This window comes from Etheostoma spectabile, chromosome 15 (assembly GCF_008692095.1).
Source record: "Etheostoma spectabile isolate EspeVRDwgs_2016 chromosome 15, UIUC_Espe_1.0, whole genome shotgun sequence".
NCBI classification, from domain to species: Eukaryota; Metazoa; Chordata; class Actinopteri; order Perciformes; family Percidae; genus Etheostoma; species Etheostoma spectabile.
In genome coordinates, this window is record NC_045747.1 from 16993576 (window position 1) to 17003855 (window position 10280).

Consider the following 10280-nt stretch of genomic DNA (forward strand, 5'->3'; position numbering starts at 1 on the left):
CCCCCACTCAGACCAGCTGGTATTCTGTCAATAATGGAGCAGTATGGAAATATGCAAGTGACCTTAAACTTTTGACCGGTAATGTACATGCAGTTTATAAATATTCCAATGCCATCAATTCAGTAGTATTAACATTCTCAAGATGAAGTATCTTGCGGTGGTTACATTTACAGTTTCTTACAGGATTCAAATGATTACAGTCTTTTTTTGATTTTTTTATGACTCAAAGAAGCATGTGCATTATTGTCTGTTGCCTGAGGGTCATACACTGTATAGAGAGGAGTATGGAGGACAGAAATAGCGCAGACTGGAAAATGTCTGCAGTGTAAATTAATTCAAAGTCTGGTATTGTCAAATCATAGCTCGGGAGAGTCCAGATAGATTACTGGAAAGGCACCGCTGGCCACATCCAAACTTTTTACCACACAGCGTCCAAGTAGATTTATATGAAATATTCATAAAAGCCTATTAGCAAATTAGACAGAGCAAAGTCTTAGATTTTTTTGGCGTGGGTGTTTGACTTATTAAATAAGTTTAAAGCATCAGCCTCTCAGCATATTTTATTTAATGTTTCACCCGGGGAAGTATTGATTAGTGAGGCCCTAAGGAGTCATCATGCCACAGTGTGACCTGAATACCACCGGTGTCATTACTGCAGTGCCACTGAGACCATGGGCAGCGAGAAGATCAGTAGATGGGGGGGTATAAAAAGCCTGAAGTACTGTCACCTCTACTTAACACTTTCCTCACTTGGGGACATTGACACATTGGCATATGATTAATTTACAGTGACAACACTTCCCCTCTGCCTAAACACTCTGCCTGTCCGTATTAGGATGCCTGCTGTCACCCGCCGTCAGTCACAGATGTAGCTCTTTTCTGGCTTTACAGACAATCATAGCAAACAGAAGGAGAGCTGTCAGTTTTTCCTATCTGTCCTATCTCTGTAGTGTTTTTCCTATCTGACTCTGTTTCTGATGCCATGTGTGTGTGTGTGTGTGTGTGTGTGTGTGTGTGTGTGTGGGGTGTGTGTGTCCCTGTTTCATTTCTGATCCCTGTCTGTGTGTGTGGTGACCTACAGGAAAAGGCTGATCTCGGGGAGCTTAATTTCTCGCTGTGTTACCTGCCCACTGCAGGCAGGCTCACTGCTACAGTCTCAAGGCCACCAATCTCAAAGCCGACCTGACTGGCTTCTCAGGTAAGGATTAACACGCACACACGCACACACACACACACACACGCGCACACACACACACACACACACACACACACACACACACACACACACACACACACACACACACACACACACTCCTCATCCTGCTGCCAGACCTCCAGCCAGTAGTCTGACTGGAAACTCATTAAAAGGAAAAATATGACACAGAACAGCTTTCAAAAAACCCGCACTGGTGGTGCATGTGAGTTCATTTAGGTTTATCTTATTCTGACTGATAAACTAAACATGCAGTAGATATTTTTTTTATATGTAAACATCACAATTAAACATGATGCCAGTTTCTTGCAATAAAAGAGTACCTTTGATGTTATTTAGCACCAAATGAAGAAGCTGAGTTCCCCCCCCACCCCACCCCCCCCATCAGCTGCCTAAATGGACCAGAATGCTATACATCTGCAAGATAAAGTCTGTTCCATTTTGACTGAGGAATTAATGATGGGCGAAATGAACGTATGTATGGGGTCAGTCTGTCAAAAGTACCTAATGCTTCTGAATCCCACTCATACTGCACACACACTCGCTGCTATCGTAGGGTATTGCTCCCAGGTCCAGTCACTCAAAACACAGGAAGTGGGACCACCAATGAATAAGCGGGAATCATTGTCTCAAACGAGGGTGTCAGTGTATGACTCCAGTCGAGAAAGACTGGAAGCTACTTACCGAACGAGATCAAATGTCTGCTACTTTACCCTCAAAAACACACAATTTCAGTGAAGAAGAGACCTTGTTGAAGCAAAATAAAGACAGGCTGCAAACTGAATTAAAGGTTTAGGTATTCGGTGGAAGTTTAATTGTTTTCTGCAGAGAACAATCAAAAGTGACAAGAACAGCTCTCACAATGCACCAAGTTACAGAGTGACAACAGTTCTGTGTCCATTCTGTTTCTGTAACGTCGTTGTAGGAGCCACATATTGTGTTGTTGTTTATGGTCTCATTTGTGTTGTTTGCTGATTATTGTGTTGGCCACTTATATTGTAGGTGGTGGGCGTTTTCATGGCGAAATGAGCGGAAGTGATATGTTTGTTTGCTTCACCTGTGCACCTGGGTTCTTTTGGGCTTTGACAGAGAGGGGGTGAGCCTGGGAGTGAGCCCTTTCTGTTGACCACAGCACGCCGCACTAACGCAATTATTTCTACCCACCAGGTAACTTTACAATTTAGTAACTGCAGTGCCGATTGTATTTTACAGGTGGAACAAGAAGAAGATTAAAATCATTGCAATACAATCTTGAGCGCGTCACAGTGTACAATTGCATCTCTTACCCCCAATTTCCACAGGATGCGGAACGGCTGCGGATCCGCTCCGGAACGGCGTCGGAGTAATTTGGTTTCCATTAAAGTCGATGTGTGTGTTCCCACGGACTGCGGAACGGCTGCGTCCCAGCTGCGTCCCGGCTCCGGAGCAGATACGCATAGCTTATATTTTTGCCGGATGCCGGAGAACTCCGCAGCAATCCGGCACATGGCAGATAGCACGGGACAGGAGGTTGAGCACAGAAACAAAATAAAACATCCGGTACATTTTCAAAATAAAATAGACCGTGCTCATGCCATAAAATAAGTATGTTATCTTTTTTATGTAAACTTATACATGAGGACTGGTAACGCATTGAAGAGTAGTTTTGTGGGGCAGGCAGCACTAGCTGTCGAGTGTCCCAGAGACACCATATTTTGCAAAAAGTATCAAAACTTGAAAGGTTTGATACATTCATGTGTATCAACTCGAAAGAACAGATTCTGTGAAAAGAATCGGTTTGCCCATCACTATGATCTTTTGCTGTAAAACCTTTGCTTTTACTTGTATTATCATTACAGTTCACTGCTCCTGCAGGTAAAACAAACAGGTTTGTGCAAAAAAAGAGATATTTCAAAGTCTAATAAAATCACTAACTGAAGTAGAAGTAGAGGAGGCATGTTAGGGAAGGTCCCAAACAGTAAATGACAGTATATCTTTGCTTAATACTCCCTGAAGTGCGTTTCTAAATGAGCGTTGGAGAATCTGAAGTTAGACGTTTTGTTCAAGGACTAGAGGTGGAGTTTATACATTAGGAATATACTACCTAATATAATATAATAAAGTGTATTATATACAAACAACCAGTAAAAACAAAGTCGCAATGTGTTTTACTGTGAGCAAAATCAGCTGCAGGTGTAGCACCAATTATGTCTGCAGAAATAGACAAAACCAACAAAAGTTTTACCCGGGAGACGGATGTCAAGACGTGATTGCTAATGTTAATATTGAATTGACAAAAGCATTATTAAAAAAAGGCTTTATGCTTAAGCTATCCTTCACTTAAAGACTTAATTAAAGCGACAATGCCCTCTCTGATTAAATGAGATCTCAAATGATAATGACCACACAGCGTAATTATTGCCCCACTGGTGCCGAGGTGATTGCAGTGCCTTGAAGATGCTTTAAAATGCAGGATACAAATGGAGTCGTGGGTGTGTGTGTGTGTGTGTGTGTGTGTTTTCCCTGGCTGCCGTCACTGAGCTGCACGTTTGAATCGAGTTGAATGGATAACTGAAGTCATTCAACCTGTGCTGCTTTTCTCCCTTTGTGTTCTTAATCCAGCTTTGCCAAGGTGACTTGATTTTCATGCCTTTTATGTGTTACCGACGCAGATACCTGTGAGCATAATACCTAACAGTGTTTGCAGGAGTCCCCCCTCATCTTTGTCTCTCTGCCTTCTCCCCCTCTTCCTTTGTCTCCCTCTCTTTCTTCCTCTCTGCTTCTCATCCCAAATTGCCTTTCTTCCTTACTTTTTTCTCCACCGCTACTCCCTTCTCTTTACCTCCCTTTTTTCTTATGCGTTCCATCTTCTCCCGTCTCTTGTCTTCAGACCCATACGTGAAGGCCTCGTTGATCTGTGACGGCCGAAGGCTAAAAAAGAGGAAGACTTCCATTAAGAAGAACACGCTGAATCCCACGTACAACGAGGCGCTGGTGTTTGACATTCCCAATGAAAATATAGAAAGTGTATCCATCATCATTGCCGTGATGGACTATGACTGGTGAGCAAGCTGAGGCATTATTATATTGTAGGGTACTCGGATGAAACAGATCATTACTGTGAAGTGTGCTGCTTATCGAATGTGTGTTTGCGCATGCAGTGTGATGTTTGCTGTTGCTTTTTGGGTCGCCACATTTTGATGGTGTCACGGCTGTGTTGAACACAAAGAGGGGTCCCTCATGAGTCAGCCTCCTGGTGGACGTTTACCTCATGAATAGACATGATTTATGCTAATAGGGAAGGAAGAAGTGGAACCCTGCCAATGCTTGTCTGTCTGACGCTCGCAGCAACACTTGGCCGTTTGATGTGTTTGTGTATAGATGCACCGCCTCCCTATTATGTAGTCTGCCCTCCATTTGGCATTTCCATAGGTGTGTGCTTTTGTATGTTTGCGCTCATGCCTGATCCCCTGCTGACATCAAGCTTTTATGCAGAGTTGTGTGTATTTGTAAGCTGCTATTCTGTTAATACCCTTCCTCAGCTACTGCACTCTTTTTCCAGTACTCAATGTTGATAAATGAGACGCTCCCTCTTACAAGCTCTGTCTCCTTCTCTCTCCCTGCTTTATTACATCCTCGCTCTCTCCCTTCCTCTACTATCCTTCCTCTCCGCCTTGTTCTCTCTCTGTCTCTTTGTCTCTCTGTCTCTCTTGCTCTGGCTTCCATCTCTTGCTGCATGTCAGTATTGGCCATAACGAGGTTATAGGGATGTGTCGTGTGGGCAGCGATGCTGACGGTCCGGGGAGAGAGCACTGGACGGCCATGCTGGCCAATCCACGCAAACCAATAGAGCACTGGCATCAGCTTGTGGAGGTAATGAGCATATGATCACGTGTGTGTGCGTGTGTGTGTGCATGCGTGCGTGTGTGTGTGTGTGTGTGTGTGTGCGCGTGTGTTCATTCATGTGTCATATGATCTCACACCACATATGTAATGTTCAGTTCATTAATAGAAGCAGTACTGTTGCAGCAGCAGCACTGACACTTGCAGTAGTGATAGTAATATAGAAGTAATGGTTCAGCAAGATAAAAGTAGCAGTGATACAATACATATTCAGTTGTTTTAGTTAAGAAAAAGAAGCAGCACCAATATTAAAAACAACTGAAATGATTTTAATGTAATTACAAAGTTCAGTTACGTTATATATATTGTTGGGTAATTAATCTACTGTATAACAAATTCCTACTTTAAAAGGGGATTATCTGTTTTACATATCAAACATTAATCAAAGGAAACTATACTATACTAACTATAGCTGAGGTAGAGTGATAAATACAATATTTTCCTCTGAAAAATTGTTGGGTAATGTTAAATACTCAAAATTGTACCAAAAGGAATAGTTTTTAGTGTTTATTTGCTTTTTATTGCAGAGAGTTAGATAACATAGCTGTATGGTAAATATAAAACTTAACTTAGCTAAATTGATTTTGTGGGGATTCAACAAATGAGATATATGTTAATTATATAAGCTTCAGAGGTGCTGGCAGGCGGATTTTGTCATCTTTAAGCAGAGCCAGGCTAGCTATTTTTGCCCTGTTACCAGTCTTTGTGCTAAGCTAAGCTAACTTGCAGCAGCTTCATATTTACTGTAAAGAAATCAATCTAGTATTAATCTTGAGTGAATGTAATTACTGTACTCGCATTCCACCATACAATAGTAGAAATAGTAGTGGGACCTTAGCATAACAGCAATGCTGATATACTATTTCCTGTATGAACTGAATGTATGAATTAACATAAGCTAAAATGTTATTTCCCTGCAGGAAAAGGCAATTGGTACGTTTGTGTCGAAGACTGCTACAGCATCCTCCCCTAAGCCGCACATCGTGGTGGACAGTCCTCACTCCGATTAAAACTGTGAGCCTCTCCTGGTTTAAAGCTGACTTTTTTTTCTATATTATCAACATGCTCCCATATTGCTAGGATTATTTTCTAGGCAACAGTGTATTAGAATGTATATTACTATTCCACACATACAATCAAATGCCTCCTTGTTTACTGCTTGTAAACAGGACTCGCTGTATTGTAATGTACATCCACGTTACTGTGCAGGAGAGATGCTCTCAAGTCAGCTTTACACAGGAAAACTGGTTGACTTTAAAGGCACGACCTAACTGGGAGTGTGTGTTAGCGTGGAGGCTGTGGCGCTGTCAGATCTAGGAGCTCTAAGGCAGACGCATCTTCATAATCTAGATGTTATGGGTTATATAATGCATTTCCCCCTCCCTCTAAAATTACAGTACTGCATACTGTTTATATATTCTCTCCCCCCCCCCCCTGTCTCTCTCTTACTTAATCTGCCTCTTCTCCCTTATCCCCTCTTTCCTCAGGTCATTACCATCTCTCCAGTTGCAGCCTTTTCTTCTTTTCCTCTCATCTGTGAATATTCTCCATAAAGAAGAGAGACGCGGAGACACCGCTAGTGTCCAACTGCTAGTGCTGTCTTCTCCTGCTAATGAATCCTCCATCGTGTACTGAAGCCGGGGGGGGGGGGGGGGGAAATAACATCTATCACATCCTACACTTTGAGATCAGACTCCACATTTACAAACACACGAAGACACTAAATGGTACCGTAGGACTAGGTTGGGCTGTAAATTTGTGATCTAGCAAGGGAAGACCACACATAACACAACACAAACACACACACACACACACACACAAATACACAGTGTTTGTAGTATGTGCGTAGATCATGTGTGCTTCAGATTTGTGTAGTATTTCATCTAGGAGGAGTGTGATGTGACAAACTTTTCTCTTGTGAAAAGAAAAAAAAAGAAGAAAAAAAAAAAGAAAGCCATCCTAGAATGGTCATTTCAACCAGGACCAAAGGTTCACGCCCTTGTACAGACTATAAAAGAAGAAAATCACTATGTCGATATTTTTCTTTGCAATATTGGTGTACAGTATATGCCGTACTGTATGGGAAAACATCTCACGTAGTACATAGCAGGACAAAACATTCAAGGAGGATTCTCCAGGCCATTTTGGACGCCTTCTCCAGGCTCCGCATCCTCTTGTTTCCGACTTAACTCGCTTATTTTCCCCAGAGGAAAGATGACAAAGCGTCCAGTGGTCTTTATTGATGTCAGAGGAGCAATAAAGGAGGACAGAATCATCGGTTTAAGCATGTTACGCAACCTTGAAATGTGTCCCTCTTCCTCATGCTTTTTGTCACCATTCTCATGGTGCTCATCAGTATCAATATTTCTTTGATTATTTTGCTCTGTTGTTTGTGTGATACAGTACACGTATAATCAGGAATCAGGAAAGGAGTTTATCCATGCCGTTTTAACAGTCCACTGAGGATGCAATGGTGTGAGCTTCCGAGAGACTGGTTTTCCTAACGTAGGACTACACAGGTAGAATGAAACCTGCGTTTAGGATCGGACCAGCATCTGTTTGGAGTGCATTCGCCAGAGGATGAATTCCACAGGAAAGGATATCACCACTCTATCTTATTTTTTTTCTATCATTCCAGAACTTGTTTTTGTTTTCTCAAGAAGTCATCGTCCAGCTTCAACTGAGAAAACTCCTCAAGTCCACATCATGTCCCTGACAAGACTTTAGAAGGACACACACGTCCGTGTTGCTTTTACTAGTGTGTGTTTCTGTGTTTGTGGGCGTGTTTGTTTTGTATTTGTGCGCGTCTGTGTGTGTGTGTGCGTGTGTATGTCTGTGTGTCACTGTGACCTTGTGTGTGACACGTTTCTGTGCTCACTTCCTCCCTTGTCCCTTTTCACTCTTCTCCTCCCTCACTTCCCAAAATCCCAGCATCCGCAGACACAGAAATGCTTGTCTCTGGGCCAAACGTGTCTTCTGTGCGGTGTCTTAACAAGGAGCCATTTTGTGTGCATGTGTGTGTGCGCGTGTGTGCGTGTGTGTGTGTGTGCGCATGTGTGTGTGTGTGTGTGTACTATACGTGCCTCATTGCACTAGGTGGGGAAACACTGTCTTTCATAGACATTAGTTTGTATTGTCTATGTCGTCTCTGAAATCAGCTGCCAATCATTCAACCCTCCTCTCCTCTCTAACCCTTTGCCTGATGTAAGTAACTGTGTTGATCGTGTACTTCTTTCAGTAATTTGTGTACTGTATGTCCAAGGGAGAAAAAAAAAACAGATGGCACAGTGATTGAAAATTGAATTGTTGGGTGTGTTTTAATTAAATTTAGGAGTAAGGAACGTGGGAAAAAAAAAAAAAATGAAAGAAAAAACAAACAAATGAGGCTTATTTTGTACGGCCTACATATCATGACAAATTTAGATCCCCCTTAAAGCAAGACAACAGAGAGGAGTTGTGAGAAAACAAGCGCCTGTGCACTTTCTGTGTAAACCGATACAGACTTATAAAGCCATGTCTGTCACCGCTACTACGACTACTACTGTAACCTCAGCAAAACAACAGTAAAACACCTCACTACAGCTACTTGTATTGCTATCGTTCCCATTTCTTTCTTATCCTCTCGCACACACACGACCATGTTGGAGTGTGTGCATGGTTCAGGGTAGGGATCTAGTTTCTTTATATTTACTTTTTGGTCCGTGCAGGGGCAGTGAGAACTGTGCTTGATCAGGTATACAGGGGTGGGGTGGGGGGGGTGACACATTCCACATCATACCTGCAGGTATTCTGTGTGGTTTGTCAGCTGGGAGATTATTGACCAGCTTGACTAAGTATGATATATGGTTGAGATACAGTATTGATCCATTGGTCTCGAGGCCCAATAAGTCTCTCTTTCCCAGCCTCTCTATCTCTCTGCTTGTTTCTACCCTATTTAGCCCTTGTGTTACTGCCTGGTGATAGATTACAAAACTCACAGTGGAACGAGCACATCCCTTTATTCTCTTCCTCCCTCTGTCCGCCACCTCCCTCTCTTTCTCTTTTTGTCCGTCTGATTACTGTCTGATTACTCATTCTTTTCTCCAGCCATCCTTAGCTTCCTCTACCTCCCCCTCACACCTATCCATTTCTCCCCGTATTTATTTTAACTCTCCTCCCCCCACCCCACCTTCCAGCTCCCTTCGCTATCTCACATCCCTCCATCTTGCCCTCTTTCTTTCTGTGTATGACACCCCCTTCCCCCCCCCCTCCCCTCCGCCCGTCCTCTCTATTCTCTCTCGCTGTCTTTTCGTGTTAGTGCAGTTCTGAATGGTCATGGGAAAACATGTTTGCATGCTTATATTAACATGAATGATGTCAACTTGATGCAATGAAAAATTATATAAGTGATGCTTTAAGCAAAATCTGACAATGAACTTGATACTAATACTACTAATGATGACTAAATGGAGACCTAGCAGTTGTTTATCTCTGTGGTCAAAAACAACGATGATGAAATAACTTTGTTTATGCTGTATTTATCTCAAATTGGTATTCTTTTTGATTTTCAATTGTTTTTTATATATAAAATGTATTCAAGAGGTTTAATTTTTTTATTGGTTAAAGCTGAGAATTTGAGTGAGGGGTTCAGTCAGGGTGATTGTTTCAGTCGGGACAGCTGTACCAGGTCGCAGGATATTGATGAATGTGTAAGTAACAGTGTGGCTGAAGCAATGATAACGGAAATAAAGGATATGTATCATCCAACTTCGTGTTTCTGACTTCTTTAATTCCTCCGTGTGGGGAGGCAGGAAAGGTGGTGAAGCTACTGTCACACACCAGACAGCGTGCTATACATAGTAAGCAAAGCCCTGGGCATTTCAGATGTATACAGTCTATATCTGACTCAGGCATGGGAAGTAAGACACTCTTCCTGGACAGAAGCAGCCTGAACCCAACTTTTTTTTTTTTTTTTATCACCAAGCTCTCTGACTTTCTGCTGTGCATTACTGTAAGTCGTGTGTAATTATTTAGCCACTTTGTCATGAATTCTTTATTGTGGCCGCATTTACCTAAATGCAAAATGGAGCATGGCTGCCTGCCCTGTGTGCTTCTGCTCCATCTGCCCTACTTCTTTGTTGTCTCCTTTTATTTTTAAAACACTCATATTATTTGTCATGTGGTTATTATCTCTCGTTAAAGCGAA

At 42.3% G+C, this 10280-nt stretch overlaps 1 protein-coding gene across 1 annotated transcript in view; it reads left to right on the forward strand.

Annotated features, from left to right (window-relative positions):
- syt3 (synaptotagmin III) overlaps positions 1–9841 on the forward strand; it is a 36215-nt gene extending 26374 nt beyond the window's left edge. The window contains 6 exon segments of the mRNA XM_032537157.1: positions 1082–1154; positions 1157–1198; positions 4083–4254; positions 4936–5065; positions 6016–6109; positions 6583–9841. Coding sequence (XP_032393048.1) covers positions 1082–1154; positions 1157–1198; positions 4083–4254; positions 4936–5065; positions 6016–6105 — 507 coding nt within the window. The 3' untranslated portion in view covers positions 6106–6109; positions 6583–9841.
- The last annotated feature ends 439 nt before the right edge of the window (positions 9842–10280 follow it).